This window comes from Vicia villosa, unplaced genomic scaffold, assembly GCF_029867415.1.
Source record: "Vicia villosa cultivar HV-30 ecotype Madison, WI unplaced genomic scaffold, Vvil1.0 ctg.001969F_1_1, whole genome shotgun sequence".
Classification (NCBI taxonomy): Eukaryota; Viridiplantae; Streptophyta; class Magnoliopsida; order Fabales; family Fabaceae; genus Vicia; species Vicia villosa.
In genome coordinates, this window is record NW_026705796.1 from 401,103 (window position 1) to 424,816 (window position 23,714).

The 23,714-nt window shown below is 34.3% G+C and overlaps 2 protein-coding genes across 2 annotated transcripts; one reads left to right on the plus strand and one right to left on the minus strand.

Moving 5' to 3' along the window:
• Positions 1–7,367: 7,367 nt before the first annotated feature.
• Positions 7,368–8,860, minus strand: LOC131637360 (uncharacterized). Its single transcript, XM_058907958.1, has 3 exons — positions 8,518–8,860; positions 8,021–8,358; positions 7,368–7,925 (listed from the first exon to the last, which is right to left on the minus strand). The coding sequence occupies exons 1-3, from the start codon at positions 8,858–8,860 to the stop codon at positions 7,368–7,370; spliced, it is 1,239 nt and encodes a 412-aa protein (XP_058763941.1).
• A 6,849-nt stretch (positions 8,861–15,709) lies between these two features.
• On the plus strand, positions 15,710–20,743 carry LOC131637353 (MYB-like transcription factor EOBII). The gene is made up of 3 exons (XM_058907950.1): positions 15,710–15,932; positions 16,162–16,291; positions 20,173–20,743. The coding sequence occupies exons 1-3, from the start codon at positions 15,794–15,796 to the stop codon at positions 20,558–20,560; spliced, it is 657 nt and encodes a 218-aa protein (XP_058763933.1). The 5' UTR covers positions 15,710–15,793; the 3' UTR covers positions 20,561–20,743.
• Positions 20,744–23,714: the final 2,971 nt, after the last annotated feature.

Consider the following 23,714-nt stretch of genomic DNA (forward strand, 5'->3'; position numbering starts at 1 on the left):
TTCACTATTCCAAACTCATGCATTCCCTCAAACCATGTATATGAATTCTAATTTCATGAATACAATCTAGTATTGCCTCAATATCATTTATTCCTAAATAATAGTGTAATAATTGTTAAATAAAACTTTAGGTAATTTCTTCACCTAAACATGCATCTAACCATCATTATCTAGAAATACAAGTGATAAACAATACATAGATCTATTTCTACAATTCATGCATTGTTTGAATAAATCTCTAAAACAATATTTATATTATCTTTTTCAACAATAATATAAATCAAAGATAAAATTTCAAAACAAGAGATTCATACTATATTCAATCAATGAGAGATTCACATACATGAATATTTAAGAGAGATACATAGAGTTATGAGGAATAGCTACCTCTAATCTTAGCAAAGAAAAAGGGTTTAGTTCCTCATCACCATGGTTGCAAGCTCACAAGAATGATGAAATTCGTTTTTGGCTTTCTTTTCCTATTTTCTCTCTATTCTGTCTTTTCCCAATCAATAATAAATTAAAACCTAAGTTATGGAGATATATCTCAAATTACACAAAGTTTTTCCTTCCAATAAGACAAAAAGAAATGATTGTTATTCCTCTTGCCTCCTTAAGTGACCAATAGAAACCAATAACTCCAAAAAGTGCTTTTTTGCTGTCTTTCACGCCACCTTGCGCACATGCCACTCAAAAGTCAGAATTGGAACTAAAACACGCTGGCAGGATTTTCTTCAGTTCGCGGCGCCAACATGGGGACGCGGCGCCAACAGAGTGGATTTCCACTTCTTGGCTTGATTTCTTGGTTCTCTTGCTCGGTTCATTCTTTGTGATTCAAATCTCCAACTTCTTGAAGCAAAAACTCTACAAAACTAGCAAACAGAGTGAAATACCTACTCAAATAGAATTAAAACACGACTAATTACATATTTACCTATTGTGTGATTAAAACCATATGATTTGAATAGAAATTAGTTAAAAGGGACCAATAAAAGATGTGAATTTTACTACTATTTGGTCCCTAACAACTCTCCCCAACTTGCCATTTTGTTTGTCCCTAAACAAAAGTTTTCATCAAGGAAACCAAGTATAGCAAGAGAATATTTCACCAAATTTTCAAACAATTGGATGGTTCAAAAGTACATGGCTTCTTCACGATACATTTACCTCAAGCTAGACAAAACAATAATGGCATAATGGTTGTACACAAAAACACACATCAAAAAGTTCCAACAAGTACATGTCAAGTTTGAATCACCTAAACACAATTTGTGAACAATGAAGATATGAAGGTTTCTTTCACTCATTCGAACAATTAAATCAACAACAAGACCAATTATGCATTCATCAAAACAACACCAATTATGTGAACAAGATGAGAATCAAGAGGTCTTTCAAAGGTTATAGCGTGGCTCGGGTTACAAAAAAGGGATAATATTTCGGAAAATCGAACAAAACCCTAAGGGAGCATTTTCTTCTCAATTCACTTGATAACACCTCCTCGTAATCCAATTTTCTTTACTTTTTCACAACACACGACCGGGAGCCTTTTCTTATTACTCGTGACAAGTGTTACTTCTTTTTTTTTTCTTTGACTCCACTTTGGTTCAAAAACACTCAATTGTTCTTTTTCACAAGGAATGCTTATTTCTTTTATGGACCACTTATTTCTTTATTTATTTTTCTCGCAACACTTGTGTTTCTCCCCAACTTAGCTCTTTTCACACCAACTTTGATAAACAAGAATGCTCCCTAAGGAAAATTAATTGCAACCAAATTGGTTGAAGGTTCACTCATACAAAAGAATAGGATTCATCCATTCAAAGGTTTATGCAATGATGAATTTAAATGAATCCCAACAAGCTCAAAGGGGGAACTAAAGATTTTTCCTCACAAGGTTGATTGATTTAACATTTTGGCCAAGTGGTTTCTCTCAAAACAATCAATGCCTCTATCATTTTCACAATTGTTCACAACAAGGATTAATGCATGATTAAACATAATAAGAGTGTGTCAAAATAATGTTCGGTATCCCGCAATTTAGTATACATTGGAAGGCTACCTCACACATGGCTAAGTTCTAATTGATTCAAAAAAAGACATGTAATTCAAAGAACTTATGCTATGTACTTTTGCACAAACCATCACACAATTATTGCCAAGTCTAGTAAGCGATAAAAATGTACCTTGAAATTGCCTCATACCACTCTTATCATCACCATCCCAATTACATCCATTAAGCACTCAATCTTTTGCAACTTGTTCCTTTACTTCAATGAAACAACCACAAGCAAACAAAAATTTAGCAAGTAGGGCAAATCAAATTTCAAATTCACAAATCACAGTTTAAATCACACACAAGTAAAACATGCAAATTAGTCTTCAAAAGTACCAACTATCAAAATACAATAAACTAACTTTAACTAGAGTACTAGAATTAAAATGCTAGGAATTAAAATTGCTGAAATTTAAAAACTACTCTAAAGCTAACAACTCCTCTTCAAGCATCATCCTCATCACCACCCCCGACCGGGCCTATGACATCCTCCATATCAGCATCCACATTTGCGGCACCACTTCCACTAGCCTGGCCATTGCCTCCCCCCATAAAAGCTGGCCTGCCCTCAGGCCAATTAGCATATGCCAAATAATCCGCTTGGGAAAGGAAGGTGCGAGCCTCCGGTGCCAAAAAGGTGTTCTGAAATTGTTGTTGCATGGCATCGAAAAGAAAAGTTTGAGACCTCCTTGAAGCCTCAAATTCTCGCAGCAGTAGGATGCAAACTCCATTTGATTGAAAGCAGGCGCACGGCGTGCACGTTGCCTGGAAGTGGAGGTTCCTGCTTTTTCAGCCCTGTTTGTTGCCCCCTCACAAAACCTGTTCACAAAATAATCATTAATCACAGAGGTAATATTGAAATGTACTTCCTGTGGGATTGCTACATTGGCTTTCTTGCACAGCCCCATAATCAATCCTGGATAGATGAGATTTCCGGCCTTTCCACCAAATTTTGTTCCACTTGTTGCCACTTTCCTCAACTCATTGGCAATGATGGAGGCGATGTCGACCGATTGTCCGTCCATAATAAATGACATCAAGCATGCCACTTCTATTGGGATGGTGGTGGTGTGAGAACGTGGCCTGAAATTGTTCAAAATTAAGACAAGGAGAGCTCGAGCCTCCAAAGTGAAGTCTTCCCTTCTCCAATTTTTAGGATGTCCTTGCTCGTTCACACATAAGTTCTACCTTCCTGACATAACTTGCTGCTCACCCAATCATAATCCCAATCTGCAGCATCCTTCTTCATGCGGTAAGCGCATTTTTCTCCCTCTTCCAAATGTAAGGGGTTTCCTAAAAAAATGTTGATTGCGTCTCTGTTGAAGACAATAATTTTACCCCTCACTTTGGTCCTGTAGTGGTATGTTCTTCCTTCTTCCACTTGCAAGGCATTGGCGTAAAATTCACGCACAATGTCATAGTTGATATCTCTCACCGGCTCACACAATTTCCCCCACTTACGCCCTTCGATGATACTGACAATCTTGCTGAACTTGCCATTCGGGTTGAATTGGACCAACCTTTCGGCCACAATTATTCTCTGAACCAGGTCATTTTACCGCTCTTCACATTCGTCACTGAGAAATTTGCTCACCATTCTACTGGGGGCTGAAGTCTTAGTGCGCTTAGACATCTGTACAAAAAAAAACAACAAGCACAACAATACAAACGACCACGATCATCAGCATAAGGCAACAAAAATTAGTGGCTGAATTAGACTGGGTTCGCGGCGCAACAAGAAGGACGCGGCGCGTCCTGGGCGAAACCCAGACAAATTCAACAAGCAGAAATGATAGCACCCAGTATATCCTCACAGCAATTGTTAAAAAGGATACTCATACACATTTCAATTCAACCAAAACAGACTAACTTTAGTGATTAATCTACGGTGTTACACATGCAAGCTTGAACAATCCCTCTCTTCTAACCCTAAAAAAAAAATTTAAAAGGAAAGAAAAGGAGAGATCTAGAACAACATACCTTGATTGAGAGTGTTAGAGTGAGAATTTAAGATGACAGATAGGGTTGTGCGAGTGGGTGTTGTGAAGTGAGGGAGATAGGGTTTTTCTGCTTGTGAGAGGGAGATTGAGAAGAAAGGGTAAAGAGAAGAGATATGAAATGATAAAAGAGAGAACCTTAAAAAGCTAAGTGACTATCTGAATTCCGTAAGTGACGCGGCGCAACAAGGAGGACGCAGCGCGTACTGAATGGTTTTTGAAACATGGCATTCTGCCACTTGGTTCGCGGCGCAAACTAGTGGACACGGCGCGTACTCAGTAAATTAGAAAACATGTGGTTCTGCCACTTAGTTCGTGGCGTGAACTAGGGGACGCGGCGCGTCCTTAGCAGGCTTTTTGAAAATCAACTGTTAAACAATGTTCCACAGAATTTCAACGTCACACGTACATTACGAAACCAGTAAATAAAGAAAACAACAAAGATAAAAGTAGGACTTACAACGTTGGGTTGCCTCCCAACAAGCGCTTTGTTTAACGTCGTTAGAGCTCGACGGTCCATGATGATTCAAGGTTCGATAAGCGAAATTACGCTTACATCTCGATTGAAATCACCACCATGATACACCTTCAGTCTTTGCCTATTTACCGTCCAGTTTGCCTTAGTCTTTGGGTCCTCCACAACAATTGCTCCATAACTCCGAACTTCCCTTACTAAAAATGGTCCCGACCATTTCGATTTCAATTTGCCCGGAAAAATTTTCAGCCTAGAGTTGAAGAGGAGTACCATTTGCCCTTCATGAAATTCTTTTGACCTCACTTTACCATCATGATACTTTTTCACTTTTTCTTTGTAAAGTTTATTCGAGTGATAAGCGGTGTCTCTCAATTCTTCAACTCTATGAAGCTGATCTTTCCGTTTCAACCCGGCTAAATTGGAATCAAAGTTTAAAAATTTGAGAGCCCAAAGTGCTCTATGTTCCAATTCAACCGGCAAATGGCAAGTCTTACCATAGACCATTTGGAATGGTGTCAAACCTATTGGAGCCTTAAGTGCGGTGCGATATGCCCACAAGGCTTCATCCAACTTTGTAGACCAATCTTTCCGTGCACTTGAAACGGTTTTCTCAAGAATCCGTTTAATTTTCCTATTAGAGACCTCGGTTTGACCATTAGCTTGAGGATGGTAAGGAGTAGTGATTTTGTGCTTGACACCATAATGTTCTAACACTTTTTCCAGTGGTGCATTACAAAAATGAGAACCACCATCACTTACCAAAACTCTAGGCACACCAAAACGGGAAAATATGTTTTTCTTTAAAAGTTTGATTACCGTTTTGGAGTCGGCCTTAGGTGAGGCACTCACTTCAACCCATTTGGACACATAGTCAACCACAACTAGAATATATTCATTACCAAGAGACGGAGGAAACGGGCCAACAAAATCAATACCCCAACAATCAAATACTTCAACTTCTAGCATGTTGGTTAGTGGCATTTCATCTCGTTTGCCTATTCCCCCACTTATTTGACATTGATCACAACTTTTAGCGTGTTCATGGGCATCTTTAAATAATGACGGCCAATAAAATCCCGGTTGTAGGACTTTCGTGGCTGTACGTAAACCGCTATAATGCCCTCCGTATGGAGAGTTATGACAATGCCAAAGAATGTCTTTGGACTCTTCACTTGTGACACACCTTCTCAAAATGCTGTCCACTCCTACCTTGAAAAGATATGGATCATCCCACACATATTGCTTGACATCGGACAAGAACTTCTTCTTTTGATTACTAGTGAGGTCTTCCGGTATCAAACCGGTTGCCTTAAAATTTGCAAAATCGGCATACCAAGGCCTCACTTTTATCGCATAGATTTTCTCGTCCGGGAACTCCTCTCTCACTTCACTTTCTTTCATCGTCACATCTACATTGGCCAAACGAGACAAATGATCCGCTACCAAATTTTCGGACCCTTTTTTATCGCGAATCTCTAAGTCAAATTCTTGCAACAAAAGAATCCATCGAATTAATCTTTGCTTAGAGTCCGGTTTGGTCAACAAAAATTTGATAGCCGAGTGGTCCGTGTAGACAACAACTTTTGAGCCAATCAAGTAAGCTCTAAATTTTTCCAATGCGTACACTATGGCTAGTAATTCCTTTTCCGTTGTTGCATAATTTATTTGTGCTTCATTTAAAACTTTACTAGCGTAGTGAATAGCATGAAAAACTTTAGACCTTCTTTGACCCAAAACAGCCCCGACCGCGTAATCGCTAGCATCACACATAAGTTCAAAATTGAGTTTCCAATTAGGTTCAACGATTACGGGTGAGGTGACTAACTTTTCTTTTAGCTCTTGAAAAGCTTCTAAACATGACTCATCAAAATTAAAGGTCATACCTTTGTTGAGCAAGTTGCTCAATGGCTTGGCTATCTTCGAAAAGTCTTTAATGAACCTCCTATAGAAACCCGCATGACCAAGAAAGCTTCGTACTCCCTTGATGTTGACTGGAGGGGGCAGCTTCTCGATCACCTCTACTTTGGCCTTGTCAACTTCCAAACCCCTTGATGAGATTTTATTACCAAGAACCACTCCCTCGATAACCATGAAGTGGCATTTATCCCAATTAAGCACAAGGTTGGTTTCCACACATCTTCCTAACACCACATCTAGATTCTTCAAGCATAGATCAAAAGAAGCACCATAAACGGAAAAATCGTCCATAAAAACTTCAATGCATTCCTCAATCAAGTCCGAGAAAATAGCTTGCATACACCATTGAAATGTTGCCGGTGCATTACATAAAACGAATGGCATCCTTCGGTAGGCAAAGACACCAAATGGGCATGTAAAAGCCATTTTCTCATGATCCGCCGGGTTTACCGTGATTTGGTTATATCCCGAATAACCATCCAAGAAGCAATAAAAGTTTTTACCGGCCAATCTCTCTAGCATTTGATCCATAAATGGTAGTGGAAAATGATCCTTTCTTGTGGCTTGGTTCAACCGCCTATAGTCAATACACATTCTCCACCCGGTCACCGTTCTTGTAGGAATCAACTCGTTCTTATCATTTCGGATAACCGTCATCCCACCTTTCTTTGGTACCACTTGAACCGGACTCACCCATGCGCTATCGGAAATGGGATAAATCATCCCGGCTTCCAATAGTTTAATCACCTCTTTCCTAACGACTTCCTTCATAGACGGATTCAAACGCATTTGTGGTTGTGCTACGGGCTTGAAATCGTCTTCCATCATGATGTTGTGCATACAATAAGCTGGGCTAATTCCCTTTAAATCGAACAACACCCAACCTAAAGCTCCCTCGTTCCTCTTCAACACATCAATTAATCTATTTTCCTCTTTTGGTGACTTCCTCATCTTGCACCCGCACTTTCATGAGTCCGTCATCAATGTCTATCATCATCCGGGCTGTTTTCATAAATGGCCTTCCAAGAATCAACGGAACATCTCTATCTTCTTCCATATCCACCACCACAAAATCTACCGGAAACAAAAATTTGTCAACTTTTACCAATATGTCTTGAGCAACTCCATAAGGTGAGATTGTGGACTTATCGGCTAGTTGTAATGTCATTCGGGTAGACTTCATTTCAATATTCCCCAATCTCTTTATGATAGACAAAGGAATGAGATTAATGCTAGAACCCAAATCAATTAGACCATTGCCAATATAAGTACCTCCAATGGTGACCGGTAAGATGACTCGTCCCAGATCGGTTTCTTTTCTTGGAAGAGTTCTTTGAATGATAGCACTACATTGAGCATCAAGCATAATGGTTTCGTTGTCCGGATATCGTTTCTTTTTGGTGAGAATGTCCTTCAAGAATTTTGCATATTTTGGCATGTGTTCTAATGCTTCGGCGAATGGAATATTTATTTGAAGTTGCTTAAATATATCCATGAACCTAGCATAATGTCTTGCATTCTCCTTCCTTGATGTGCATGTGGGTAGGGTAGGTTTTGAACGGGATTTGTACTCACTCCTTTTCCTTCTCTTTTCTTCTTCTTCACATTTTTCTCTTTTTCGGCTACTTCCTCCCCTTCTTTTTCTTTTTCTTTTTCCACCACTATCTCATCCTTCTCATCTTCAACAACAACAAATCCATCATCCTCCACTACTATTTCCTTCCTCTCCCTATTACTCACCTCCTTGCCACTCCTTGTAAGGATTGCCTTGCAATACTCCTTTGGGTTAGGTTGAGTGTTTGTGGAAAAAGAAGGTCCCGTTTGTTGTTCGGCCAATTGTTTTGCAAGCTGCCCCACTTGATTTTCTAAGTTCTTTATGGCAGTCACATTAGTCTTTTGATTCTCCATAGAAACTTGCATGAATTGGTTGAGAGTGTCTTCCAATTTTGAGATTCCGCCTTGAGTTTGTTGACCTTGACCTTGTGGATTTGGACTTTGATACGGACTTTGATGTTGATTGTGTTGGTTGTTGAATCTTGAAGGTTGAAATCCTTGGTTGTTCCTTTGATAACCTTGATGTTGGTACGGAGGTTGTCTTTGATAGCCTTGATGTTGGTTGTTCACATAATTAACTTCCTCTCCGTCGGGTGGTGGACAAAAGCCGGTAGGGTGGTCACCTTTGCAAAGTTCACAACTTGCTACTTGAGAAGTCATTTGCATTCCATGAATTTCCTTCATTTGTTGTGGGAGCTTTGACATTTGCTTGGTGAGTAACTCAACTTGTTGAGAATGAATTTTGTTTTGAGCGAGGATAGCATCATTGGTTTTTAATTCAAGAACACCCGACTTCCTTTGTGATGGACTCCTATCATGTTGAGTTTGGAGATTATTGAGTGCCATACGATCAATTATCATTGTTGCATCCTCCGCGCTTTTTGACATTAAAGATCCACATGCGGTAGCATCCAAAAGTGTCTTGTGCACCGGTTGAAGCCCATTGCGGAAGATGTGAATTTGTGTGAGATCATCAAAACCATGACCCTTGCATTTTCTAAGCATGGATTTGAATCTTTCCCAAGCCTCATTTAAGGATTCATTGCCTCCTTGAGTGAAAACCGCAATTGCCGTTTTGGCTTCCATGAATCAGGATTGAGGAAAAAATCTCTCTAAAAATTTCTCTTCCAATAGATTTCAATCCGTCATCACGTTTGGTGGTTGATCAAGATACCACTCCTTGGATTTCCCCACTAATGAATGTGGAAATAGCCTCTTGAACAATGACTCTTCATTCGCCGCATCGACTCCCGTTGAACCCGCAATCTCATAAAATTTGGTGAGATGTGCGAAAGGATCCTCATGATCCATTCCGGTGAATGGACTTGCATAAACAAGTTGAAGGATTCCGGTCTTCATCTCCGTATTTGCTCCACCTTGAGCATTGCGTGCAAATTGGGCGGCGCGTCTTGGACTATTTGCAGACATTTCGGTTGGAACAACACCCGCCATAACTCCTTCAAAGGTGTCTACAACTACTTCTTCAATTTTATTGTTAGAAGAATTAGATGTCTCCTCTCTTTGTCTCTTCTCTTGGGCTAACTTTCTTCTTCTTCGTGTCTTGCTATTAAGCTTTCAGAGTGTTCTTTCAATTTCGGGGTCGAAATGAAATTGCTCTTCGGTAGCTTTTTCTCGCATACAAAAGAATCTACAAAACTAGCAAACCAAGTGAAACACAAAAGAGTTAAGAATAAAGTAACAACTTAAAACAATGAACTATTGCAATGCTGGCAATATCAAACGCCAATCCCCGGCAACGGCGCCAATTTGTTGAATAGTATTTTCAAGACAAATATTTTTTGTATCGTATCCACAGAGATTGGGTGATATTACCGCTGTTCTATAGTTGCAATCATTTTAAGTTGATAAATAAAAATTGGTTTGATTTGCGTTTGGAATTTATCTCGAATTTTAGAAACAAACTAAGATAGTAAAATATGATTTTCTCAAATAAAAAGTGCTTTGCCAAGATTAGTGTTCACTATTCCAAACTAATGCATTCCCTCAAACCATGTATATGAATTCTAATTTCATGAATACAATCTAGTATTGCCTCAATATCATTTATTCCTAAATAATATTGTAATAATTGTTAAATAAAACTTTAGGTAATTTCTTCACCTAAACATGCATCTAACCATCATTATCTAGCAATACAAGTGAGAAACAATACATAGATCTATTTCTACAATTCATGCATTGTTTGAATAAATCTCTAAAACAATATTTATATTATCTTTTTCAACAATAATATAAATCAAAGATAAGATTTCAAAACAAGAGATTCATACTATATTCAATCAATGAGAGATTCACATACATGAATATTTAAGAGAGATACATAGAGTTATGAGGAATAGCAACCTCTAATCTTAGCAAAGAAAAAGGGTTTAGTTCCTCATCACCATGGTTGCAAGCTCACAAGAATGATGAAATTCATTTTTGGCTTTTTTTTTCCTATTTTCTCTCTATTCTGTCTTTTCCCAATCAATAATAAATTAAAAACCTAAGTTATGTAGATATATCTCAAATTACACAAAGTTTTTCCTTCCAATAAGACAAAAAGAAATGATTGTTATTCCTCTTGCCTCCTTAAGTGACCAATAGAAACCAATAACTCCAAAAAGTGCTTTTCTGCTGTCTTTCACGCCACCTTGCGCACATGCCACTCAAAAGTCAGAATTGGAACTAAAACACGCTGGTAGGATTTTCTTCAGTTCGCGGCGCCAACATGGGGACGCGGCGCCAACAGAGTGGATTTCCAATTCTTGGCTTGATTTCTTGGTTCTCTTGCTCGGCTCATTCTTTGTGATTCAAATCTCCAACTTCTTGAAACAAAAACTCTACAAAACTAGCAAACAGAGTGAAATACCTACTCAAATAGAATTAAAACACGACTAATTACATATTTACCTATTGTGTGATTAAAACCATATGATTTGAATAGAAATTAGTTAAAAGGGACCAATAAAAGATGTGAATTTTACTACTATTTGGTCCCTAACACCATGCGATGAACCTACGCCCGTCCCGTCACATCCAAAAGATAAGACTACTTACCAACTAATGGTAAGGACAGTCCTATCCACAAAGGAAGAGGAAAATAACAAAAACGACCTTGAATGGGTAAGACACTCTTAAATGCTTGCTCACAACTAAAAATTCATATCACTTTTCACACCTCACATTTTCAAAGTTATTTTCAAAAGCAAATATTTTGTATACATTCTTACACGAATCATTACAAAGTCAAGCTTTTTTACAAAATATTTTCAAACACCACTCTTTCACAAATACTTTCAAAAAATAAACACTTTGTATACATTCATACGAGAATCATTATAAAGTTAAACTTTTTCGAAGTATTTTCTAAACACACACCATTTATCAAACAAAGCAAGTAAAATGAACTAAGAATTTAAGAGCCAATGGATAACCATGGATACAAAGGGTGCTAACACCTTCCTTTGTATAACCTACCCCCGAAATCAAAATCTTTTAAAGGTCTTTCCTGTTCTTTTATACCTTTCCTAAATTGGATAAAATAAAAGTCGTTGGCGACTCTTGCTAACCGCAACATGTTTTGCAAAAAACAAAACAAAAAGTCAGTTCTCCCACCACATTACACTTGTTAACACTTTTGTGTTGTTGTATTTAAACATTGTGTAATCTTCTTATTTGAAGCATCTTGTAATACACACTTGTAATCAACTTGGCTGATTGTTTCCTCGGGGGACTAGGTGCTATTTAGAAGTCTTGAGAAGAGTATGGTTGCAGTCATAGTGGTTTCACGATAAGGAATAGCTGAACTTGTTGGCATTTTCAACAAGGTTGATCGGAAGCTTATGATGGTTGTTTCTTTGAGAAGGCTAGGTGCTAGTCAGGAGTCTCAATAAGGCATTGGTTGCAGTCAATATGGTTGTCTGTAATCAATTTGATTATAGTGGATTAAGTCCTTATTGAGAAGGCAAAATCACCTTTGCAGGTGGAATGGAGTAACTTCGTTAATAGTGAACTACGATAAAAATAATTGTGTGTTGGATAAATAAATCCAGCGTCACCCTTAGGAATTCGAATGGGCTTAACATCCCAACCCATGGTGCCTAGAGAGAGCTTACAAACCTTGCTTTAGGTGCAGCCCCTTGAGGGCTCATACTATAAGGAAATATAGTTGCGTCCTCACTAACAGCAATTGCTTTTAGCGCAGTGGTAAGCACTTGATCCTACAAGTGGTATCAGAGCATGGTCATGGGTTCGAATCCCCCCGGCTGACACGGGGGGAGATTGTTGGATAAATAAATCCAGCGTCACCCTTAGGAATTTGAAGGGTCTTAACATCCCAACCCATGGTGCCTAGAGAGAGCTTACAAACCTCGCTTTAGGTGCAGCCCCTGAGGGCTCATACTATAAGGAAATAAAGTTGCGCCCTCACTAACAGCAATTGCTTTTAGCGCAGTGGTAAGCGCTTGATCCTACATTGTGTTCATATATTTTTATTCACTTGTTAACTTTGTTTTTAAGTTGCGAAAAATATTATATTTGGTGCAACCCAATTTAAACCTCGTTTCTTGTGTTTCTCGCTCCTTCAATTACTATAGTACATGTCCAAGCCTGAGCAAACACAACAACAAGAAAGAGTCTTACAAGATAAAAGGTAATCATACCAAAGGTCATAGAAGTTATTTCACTTGGAAAGACGAAGAAGAAGAAGACAAAATTTCTTCTTCTTTTAGTCGAGCTCAGATGATAACAAATATGAAAATATGTGCTTAATGGCACAAATAGAAAAAAGCTTAGAGATATATGATTCTGATTTTGATTATGATTTTAAACCATCTTATAATCAATTATTGAAATATTTTTGAGAAATACATGATGATGCTTTAGGCGCAATTAGGAAAATATTTATTCAAATAAAAATGATTTCAAAACTTGAGAGAGAAATTTCAAATCTTAATAGTGCCTTAGAATCCTTAAAGGAAGCACATGAAATCTCTCGTAAGTGAGCATTATGTGTTTCAAATACTTTAGAAGAAAAGGTAGTTAAAATGGAATGTGATACTTGTCCAGCTTTAAAAATTAAAAATGAAAATTAAAAAGGAAAATTATCACATATCATTTCACTATCTAATGTTAGTTCTATAATTTCAAGTGATTGAGAGAATAATTTTAAGAAAAAAACCCTGCTTCATAAGAAAAAAAAATTTTATCTAAAAAAACTTGTCATTATTAGGGTGATAAAGATCACACCAGGCCTCTTGGTCATGTTAGGAATATTAAGGTTCATACTAGTGTTATGGTATGGATACCTAAGTGTGTTTTTATTAACCCTCAAGGACCCACTAGCTGGAAACCTAAATTATATGTTTGATTCTTTATAGGATGGTCTTGCCTATGCAAAAAGGATTGTGGTTCTTGGATAGCGGATGCTCAAGATATATGACGAGGAACACTTTAAAGTTTATCAAGTTTGACCACAAATTGCAGTCACGTCACGTATGGATGCAACGATAAAGAGAAAATTCTAGGAGAATATGTTGTGGGAAATCTCTTCACAATCACCATAAATGTTTTTGTTAGCTTAAGGGCTTAAATACAACTTATTAAGAGTTAGTCAATTATGTGACAGTGGTTATTCGATTGTCTTTCATACCTTAAGTTGCTTAATGGAACATAAGCCTAGTAAGACTCTTGTGGTCAAGGGTACTAGTGGGGTTGACAATATCTATTTGCTAGTTCTACATAATGTGTCAAGGTATGATACTAAATGTTTGGTTACCAAGAAGGGATATTCATGCTAATGACACAGATGTTTAGGATACATACACTTTCACTTGATAAATAGAAAAAAATTTCAAAAAACTTAGTAGTAGGTCTACCTAACAGAAAATTTTCAAAAGATAAGCTATGTGATGTTTGACAAATGAAAAAACGAACAAGAGTTTCTTTTAAATAGAAAAATTTTTAGTTTCAACTTCAAAATCTCTTGAGCTTCTCCATTTAGATTTTTTGGCCCCTTAAGGACACAAACCATAGCTGGTAACTATTATAACTTTGTTATCGTAGATGACTATACTAAATTTACTTAGACTCTATTCCTAACACATTAGGAAGAAACCTTTAAAGTCTTTTGTTAAATTTGCTAAACTTGTCCAAAACCTTTTTAGTTTGAAAATAACCACTTTTCAAAGTGATCATGGTGGTGAATTTGTCAATCATCATCAGTTTGAAAACTTTTACAATAAAAACGGGATAACTCCTAACTACTCATGTTCGTGCATTCCACAATAAAATGATGTTGTAGAGCATACAAATTATATTTTAAAAGAATTAGCACACGATGATAAGTGAGATGAGTTTATCATAATACGTTTGGACGGATGCTATTAACAACACACATCACGTCTTAAATAGGGGATTTATTTGACCTATCATAGAGAAGACGTCCTTTAAGTTACTTAAAGGTAAAAAATCTAATATTTGCTATTTTTGTATTTTCAAGACAAATATTTTATTTTAAATAACAGTAAAGACAAACTTAATAAATTTGATGTAAACTCTAACGAAGGAATTTTTCTTGGGTTCAAATTTCATCCTTGAAGTCAAACTTTTATTATTAAATTGATACCTCATAGATAATTATAAAGTTTAATTAATTATAAGTAATTATAATTCAAAATTAAGGCGTTTGGTTGGAGACTCCTTCTTGACCGTCTTCCGACGAAGGATCTTTTGGTTATTAGAGGTATTTCTTTTCCTCTAGATAAATTAAAATGCGTTTTTTGTGTGTATGATGTAGAGAATAGGAATCATTCTTTTTTTGATTGTAGAGTGGTAAAGAACATTTGGTGTGAGATTGCTTTATGGGTAGGTAAAGTAAATAGATTGGAGGATGAGTGTTTATCGACTTTTATGGATTGACATTTGTTCTTTCATAGACAAAAGGTGAAAGAAAGTAAGGTAGATGTAGTTTGGCTCGCCACTTCTTGGACTTTATAGTTGGTTAGGAATGAGATGTGTTTTCGAGAGGAAGGGTGGAACTTCAATGATACGGTTTGGAACATAAAGATTTAGGTGTGGAAGTGGTCTTTTTGCGGGAAAATTACTCATTCCATTTATTCATTTTACGAGTTTAGTAAAAATCCGCTATTATTTCTCTCGTAATTTTAATTGAATTGTAATTTTCTTTTTTGTCGGGTTTTGCCCGTGTTCTCGTGTAAATAGGTTGGAGAACCCTTAGTTCTCCCTTATATAATATCTTGCTTAAAAAAAAAAATTAATCTTTTACTTAACTACGAATCAGTTGAGTAGTTTTATAGCATTTCTTCAATGAGCAATGCTATTTTAACAAAATATAGGTTTTCTTTAGAATGAATGGGAAGAAAAAAAACACTAAAAATTTAAAACTAGATAATATACGATATGTGTTTTTTTTTTTTTTGTCCAAATAGCTTATCTCTTTTTCAAGAAATATGTTAAACTGATATCCTTTTGTTATTTGGAATACATGTGCACAAGAATTAAAACTGAGAGAACGTAAAGAAAAAAACACATAGCCTCTACACAGAATCACATACATAGTGATGCATGCATGCATGCATGCATGCATGTTGGTATTAGAAACATAGTTAGGTACGTATAAAAAGTGGAATTTAAAATTAACAAATGATGTTAGTGTTCCCTCTATTTAAACGCTCCAACTCCCATTATTATGATATGTCATGAGCATATGTCTTCCTTCATGTACACTACTTCTCTCCCTCTCTCTCTCTTTCTCTCTCATACAAATATATAATGGACAAAAAAGAGTGCAGTTCTTCACAAGATCCTGATGTTCGAAAGGGACCTTGGACAATGGAAGAAGACTTGATCTTGATCAACTATATTGCAAATCATGGTGAAGGTGTTTGGAACTCCTTGGCAAAATCTGCTGGTAATAATAATAATAATAATAATTAATCTCACATCACATATTCATCATCAATCTTCTACTTTTCTTTAATTAAATAAAACAATACTATGTTTAACTTAGGGCTTGTATTATGATACTAAAAACTAGTGTCTTTTAATTCTTAAAAAAATGACCTAGCTTGGTAGGGTTACTTATGATCCATAATATTTTTCATAAATGATAATTAATAATATGTTTTTATACATGGTAGGTCTTAAACGTACCGGAAAGAGTTGCAGACTTCGGTGGCTAAATTATCTTCGACCCGATGTTAGACGAGGGAATATTACACCCGAGGAACAACTCTTGATCATAGAACTACATGCAAAATGGGGAAACAGGTCAATCCATATAAAATATTTTAATTTTAATATATATATATTAAATTATATTATTTAGTTATTGAAAAAATGGACATGTTTTGTTTTCCATGAACTCTACAAATCAATATTCTTTTTATCAAGATTTAATTAATTTTATGTAGAAAAGTTTTAATTGCCATCTTTGTTTTTCATAGTTCAAAAGATAAAGAAAGTCTTTAGCTTTCTTGTTAGCTTTTGGTATAGATGAGCTTGTAGTATACACTTGGAATAGTGTGTATAAAGTGGGAGGGAATTCTTTGCATGAGAAAAGATGCAATATTTTGGGGTTTGTAGCATTTTTTATGTTTACAAATTTTAATTCTTTGTACAAAATCTATTTATAAAATTTTCGAATCTCCAAATATCATTATTTTTAATTCCTTTTTATCTCTCCTTTTTTTTGTATGCTCTCTCTTTCCCTCTAACTACCTAGTTATATGTCATTAATATAATATGATATTTGTGGGAGGTTTTCATACATTTTATTTTGAGCAATTGAATGCATCATCTATTTTTTTAGGAGAAATAGTTAATAAAAATGCTCTTAACTTTATTCAAATTGAATTATATTGTAATAGTTTTCAATTCCAAGTACTCCCTTCATCACAAAGTTGGTGGTAATTGGCTGCGAAAAAGTTTCATAAATTTCCATATCCTGAGATGTAGTTTGAAGTGAGTATTTTAGGTCCATTAAAATAAGAAATTCCTTTGTACCAAAAAATCATCCCAAAATCATTTTTTTAAAACATTTTTTTAATAAGTTTAATAAGAAAATTATAATATATTTCAAACGAATAAGAAAGAAAGGTACCTAAGGAATGCTTAACCATTTTAAATAAAAAAAAAAAAGAAATTAGGTTATAGAGAAAATTAAACAACCCCGCCCTATAAATAAGACCATGTCTCAAACTACAATTGATAATTAAAAAAAGGTTATAATAATATGTAATTATTCATTAACATTTTGTTTAGGAAAAATTGCTGATTAAATAGTAAGGAAGGAAAGTTTTATAGAAAGAAATAAAGGGAGGCCATAGATGATGATGATGATAAAAAGATGCATAATGGTTCAATTAGGGTTACAATATTAATTAAAAAAAAAGTTTACTACGACAATATTTAAAAGAATTAGGGTTTCTACAAGTTCAAAGAAAGGACTACAATAATGTATATGTCATTAAGGATCTTGATTAGGAAATCATATCATATTCTTACTCTTGTTATACCATAGGTTTAAGAAAAAAAATTTGACGTACAACCCTATATGGATGTATACACTTTGAGAAAAAAAATAATAAAATAAATTGTTTGGTTAATGTGATAAAATATTGACGTGATACGAAGAAAGAGATAGAGATAAAATAATTTGTAGAATATGTGGTTGAAAAACGAAAAATGTACAAATATCATTACCCTAAATTAAAACTTCTATAGTTATTGCATGACACTTCCATAAGATATCTACGTTATAAAACACTTTTTGAAAATATATATTATATTTATATGTAGCCTATGATGCAAGAAAACAAGAGAGGCGAAAATATATGATTAAAAATTTTGTAAACACCTAAAAAAATTACGGAAAATTATTTTTGGAGAAAAAAATTTGATGGAGAAGATTTTAAGGTCTTCACTAAATTTTTGTATTTGAGTTCTCTCCTCTTATCACTACGACTGAAAAAAAAGACAATAAATATTAGAACGAAGTAAGTTCAAAATAATATTTATAATTTATGGTGTTTGAATCTCATAGAAACTCTCTTGTTAACAACAAAAACTATAGAGATCGATAAATTTAATGAAATGAATTATCAGTCTAAATATAAAATTCTCCACAGCAGAAAGATGACCATAAAAAAAAAAAGTCAGACTTATTATCATAAAAAAAATCTACTATTTTGCAAGTTTCTTGCTTTTAGAACATAAAAAAAAAATTAAAATAATGGTATATTAAAACCAACATATAGAAAATATTTGCATGAACATTTTTTATGGCAGTATTTCTTCCAATTTATAATAAAGATAATGGATGATTTTTGTGGAAATAAGAAACGAAAAAACACTAGAAAGAGCGAGTTATCTTATTCTTTTTCTATGTTTTATTGTTGCTTTACTCTTTTTTAAGTAGTTTCTTGTATTCTTTGATATCGCTTTGAAAATATTAAAAAAAGTGAAAATTAGAGAATGTTTGAAAATAAAAGAAATTAAAAAAATCAAACATGTTAAAAAATATTCATTACTTAAATGATAATTAAATAAATAAAAAAAATATTTTTTTGTGATATTTACTTTATATGTGATCATAAAATAATTTAAATTTTTTCATAGGTTTTTTTCTTAATTTAATATATAGTATCTAGGTTTATTGTAAATGAAAACCGAATATGTTGTACGTTAGTAACTAACCCATATACAAAAGTTGACCTATGGGTGTTTCGTGTAGGTATATCTATCTACTCTTAGAATTTATAATCTCAGCCGTTGGATCTTTATGATTCATCTATATATCATAGAACTCATCAAATATCCATTTTAGATTTCTTTATATAGCTTCTAGTTATAATTAATTAATGACATAAAATTTAGGATCTTCATAGGGTGTACTTGTAAATTTGAGAGTCGAGAATTAAATAGGAAGCTATATTTCAGATAGTCGAGATCAGACGTATTCATCGTATTTGTAACCGTCGAATTTAGATCTGACAGTCCCAATTTTAATTTTAATTATTTTTTAGGATAATGTAAATTATCAAACAAAAATCAAATTATTTAATCTTAACTCAATAATATTAACATACAAATTTTTTAAATATAAAATCTACCATTTTAACAAAACAAAACTAGCTTTTATGACTATTATTTATTTATTATTTTAAGACAAAGAAAATAAGTTATGAATGTCACACGTGCCTATATTCTACTAAAAAACAGAGAAGCACATGTACCAAATAATGTTTGAGTATAAAAAAATACAAAAAACAACACAATGAAGTTTAAATTATTTTTCCAAGTTATGAAGTTAATACAAAGAGTTGAAAATACTCTACAAAATCCATAATTGAATAACAACAAAAAAGATCTTTATTATATGTAGAGAATAGAAGAGATGTTTGAAGTGAACCATAGTTTCTACCTGAGGCATGCATGATGCATTGAGAAATCTGAAATATTATTCATCTTGGACAAGTTGTTCTTCAAAGAAAACAGATTATTTATCTCCATATAGCAAAGGAAAACAAGTATCTTATCTATATCTCAACAAAGATCCGTTTTATATATATAACTCACTCTAAAAATGTTACCTCACTTTTATTCTTAGCCTCTCACTACCATTGCCACCTTTAAATACTCCACTTTCAAAACCTCACATTTTCTTTTTTTTCTCAATATAAATTACACAAGTTTTCACTTTGCGGTTAAAGTTAAAGTTATTTTTTCTCTCTAAAAATTACACAAATTTTCACTTTATAGTTTTTATTTTAAAACCACAATATAAAAGTATATATATGACCTTAGTTGAATTATTAAAAGAAATATATTTTTCTTTTTTTTAGCTTTTACTTTTCACTACGTAAGTTACACTCTACAAAAAGTTTCATTAGTTAATCAATTTTTTTTATTTAGTAAAACAAATGATCATTAGCCTTTTTAATTAATTATCATTAACATTTATTAAAAACATTTATTTTTAAATAAGTTTAGTTCGATTTCTGAACGTAACAATTATTTGTCAGACTATACTTACTTCTCGACGGTGAACTAAAAATCGAGAGGCTAAAAACAAACAAGATGTGTAAACTTAGTGTATTTGATTATATATTTAGGATTTTCTTTAGCAAATTAATGATTCACCAATGCAGGTGGTCGAAAATCGCGAAACATCTACCGGGACGAACCGATAACGAGATAAAGAACTATTGGAGGACAAGGATTCAGAAGCATATCAAACAAGCTGATCAACAAAACTCTCAGCAACAACAACAGAGTTCTTCTGATGTTCAAATAAATGACAATAATGAAAATAATAACAATCAAGTAGCAAGCTCTAGCCAAATTCCCAACACAGCTGAACCTATGGACACCAGCAGCAATAATATTATGTCACCTCCTTCTTACCAAGGAATTTTGGAACCATTTTCATCTCATCAGTTTCCTACAATCTCAGATCAATCAAGTTCTTGCACCAATGACAATAACTACTGGAGCATGGAAGATCTCTTGTCTTTGCAATTACTTAATGGAGATTAATTAATTAAGATTTAAGTGCTTAATTTCCTATATATATTATTATATTTAAACCTATGTGCTTAATTATTTTTCCATGAAGCATATTATTAATTAGGTTTGTTTATATAACTAGTTTGATCATGTTTGGTTACAAGTACTTTTCATATTTAAGAACTTATCATGGCTTATGTTGTGTAATATATAATATAAGAGCTTAATTTATAAAGTCCTTTTGATTAAAAATATTCTTTGCCAAACTGATATGATGATGATGATATTGCACATGCATTGATAAAATGGCCAAACTAAAGCCACAAGAAATCGACACGTGTCATCTGTTTCAACACCAACCAGTGCTATCTTTGTTAAAAATTGAAACCAACTTTTTCATTAGCCCAATGTGATCCACGTCCTGCCATGCAACTTTTCAAAACAGACCAAAACCTAACTCTTTGTCTATACTTACATGCATCATGCTCTATGTCATCATTAATTCATCTCATCACATCACATGTCCCTCATAAATATCTCGAAATCGCAACTGCAATTTAAAACCATGCATGCAGTCGTAAAAAAACATCGAAAACTTAACGTCAGGATCGTTGCATGCGGTCGTAAACATTGAAAATTTAACGTCAGGGTCGTTGCATGCGGTCGTAAACATCGAAAATTTAACGTCAGGATCGTTGCATGCGGTGGTAAAACATTCAAAATTAGTTTTTGATGATGGTATATTGTTGAAGTTACATAAACTATAAGATAGAGTTTTTTTTATCGTAAGAAGCAAACAAAGCATTGATGAGGTACCAAAGTTGAAACCTAACGAGAGTTATACAAACAAAGGGTATGGAAGGTGACTCAACAGACTTGTCATGGGATTCTGCTATACCTTATAAAGAAACAAGGACAGTAACATGTATAGCCTTTGAAAACTGATCTTAAAAGTAACTCTGTGTCAAGTTTGAACCGTTCATTGTATTTCCTCACGTTTTTTATGTGTGAAATGAAAACAAACACGTGAAATAAAGAAGTAATATTGTTCACGTGGTTGGTCGGATAGACTTGAAGAAAACATGATGAAATTGAATATTGGAGCTTCTGTTTCTGTGTGCCATGATGACAGCTTTTTAAGATAGATAGCAGTACGTTACTTATTACTTTCACCTGCTTCAATGGGGCTACCTAGTTGCATTGCATGCATGGGATGGGATATACCTTCTTTTCATTTACTATATCATACTTATAGATATAGTTTCAACTCATAATCTCATGTAAATATAATTACCAATAATAATTATCTATGTAAGTTCTTGTGCTAGAAGGGAAATATCTGCTGACATAACTTTTTGAATACTCAAGTTTGGTATTAAACCAGAGTTTGACTGAAAAGAAAGTGAAATTTGACATGGAAAGTGAGTAGTTCATTATAGAGAATAACATGAGTAATAGTATCAACTATTAAATCAACAAACTAATAATTCATACTAATACTATATGCACATACATAACATATGTGCTTATTATAATATCAACTAGCTCAGCTAGTGTGCTAGGCTGAAAATTTGGGCTTCCATACTTATGGGCTTCTTCAGCCATAAAAGGGAGGATTTAATATTCCTCCTCAAATATTATATCTGGTCCCCCCAATGATGGGTGCTATTACCCTTAGGTTTTTACAAATTTTTTTTAAATTATTGAATTTTTTTGAAAATATCCGGTAGTTCATTTCGACATAAAAAATTTACATTAAATTTTGAAATTTTCAATAAATTACAGTATTTTTCACAATTTATCGCAAATTTCAGGAAATTTTGTTCTTGCCACCCCCAAATTTATTCATGGCCAATTTAGAAATTAAACAAAAATGAGGGTGTCTGAAACAACTCAGAGGGTGGCATGTTAAATCGTCTGTAAAATAGGTGATTTCCTTTTCACATCCTTTGATATTTTCAAAGCATTTGGAAATGACAAAATGGTATATGGATTTTAGAATCTAAAATTATCCTTTAACTAAAGAAATCTTCCTTCTCCACCTCCTCCGTTTAGCAATCTATTTTTCACACCTCTTGATCTCATAAATTTGTAGTATCAAATATTATTTTATTTTAGATTAAATCTTATTCGAAGCAACTCTTTTTTTTTTTAATATTTTTAAATAGATTAGTACACCCTTATTTGATTTCATAATTTATTCCTTGTGTTTTTATGTCGGTATAATTGTAAATAGCCCACATGAGATAATACAAAATTTACTAAGGGTAGGTGAATACCACACATCGGCCAAAGTGGGGGCTTTATTTTAGCCGCCCGTTTACCGTAACATTCGCTCATTAGTTGCATCACTCTTCCTCTTTAGGCTTGGGTAAAATTTACCTGATTCCCACCTAATGGTATGAAAGCTCAGTCAAAGGGAAAAGTCACGTTCTCCCAAAGAATATGGGAAATAACGATTTCACGCTTATACGAGGGGCAGAAGAATCACCCCGTGGGTCCAAGAATTAAGACCCAAGAAACCTCTATAAATATCTCAACCTTGAGGTTTAGAAAGGATATTCAATTAACCTAGAAACTAGATAAATACAGACATTCCCACCATCTCGCGCAAGCTTTCTCTATAAACAACAATAACCTTAAAACCCTCAGACAACTCTACACAATCAAAGATTGCCAGTCATTAAACTTTTAGAAAGAATAATTAACGCCCACTATGGGGCCCTAATAAAATTGACATATGCCTGTTACCTTTAAAATCCTTTAAGGTATTTGAGTAGTGCAGTTAAGGAAAGGGTCCTATGAGTTAAGGGATTCTACTCTACAAAGTGCAACTTGTAAGGAGTTAAGGTCGACAATGAGCTGAAAAGTTATAAGGTAGCAAAGGGAGAAGTCGACGTAGTGTGTAAGTGAAATAGTCGAAGTGTGTCTGTCGACCACGTTGAAGATTGGGACTTAATAAAAAAGTTCTAATTATATTTATGTGCTAGAGATTGCCGTCGAAGCAAACACCTAATCGGGATAAATTTGAAATTTGAAAGCACCAGTAGTTACGCAGGAGTTTTTCAAAATAAGCGCCTGGGGAGCGGTTACATTAAGACGTGTCAGACATTTAGTAGGTTTCATGCTGTAGGCAGTTAGTTTGTAGTCATTATAAATAATGAATCCAACGAAGGATTTTGTG

Excerpts from the sequence above, each read along its gene's own strand:
- LOC131637353 (XM_058907950.1), top strand. The coding sequence starts at position 15,794 with ATGGACAAAAAAGAGTGCAGTTCTTCACAAGATCCTGATGTTCGAAAG. Across the intron at positions 15,933-16,161 it reads CTCCTTGGCAAAATCTGCTG|GTCTTAAACGTACCGGAAAG; the intron begins GTAATAATAATA and ends TATACATGGTAG. Across the intron at positions 16,292-20,172 it reads CATGCAAAATGGGGAAACAG|GTGGTCGAAAATCGCGAAAC; the intron begins GTCAATCCATAT and ends TCACCAATGCAG.
- LOC131637360 (XM_058907958.1), bottom strand. The coding sequence starts at position 8,860 with ATGATAATTGATCGTATGGCACTCAATAATCTCCAAACTCAACATGAT. Across the intron at positions 8,359-8,517 it reads ACCTCCGTACCAACATCAAG|TTTCTATGGAGAATCAAAAG; the intron begins GTTATCAAAGGA and ends AATTCATGCAAG. Across the intron at positions 7,926-8,020 it reads AGAAAAGAGAAGGAAAAGGA|CAACTTCAAATAAATATTCC; the intron begins GTGAGTACAAAT and ends GATATATTTAAG.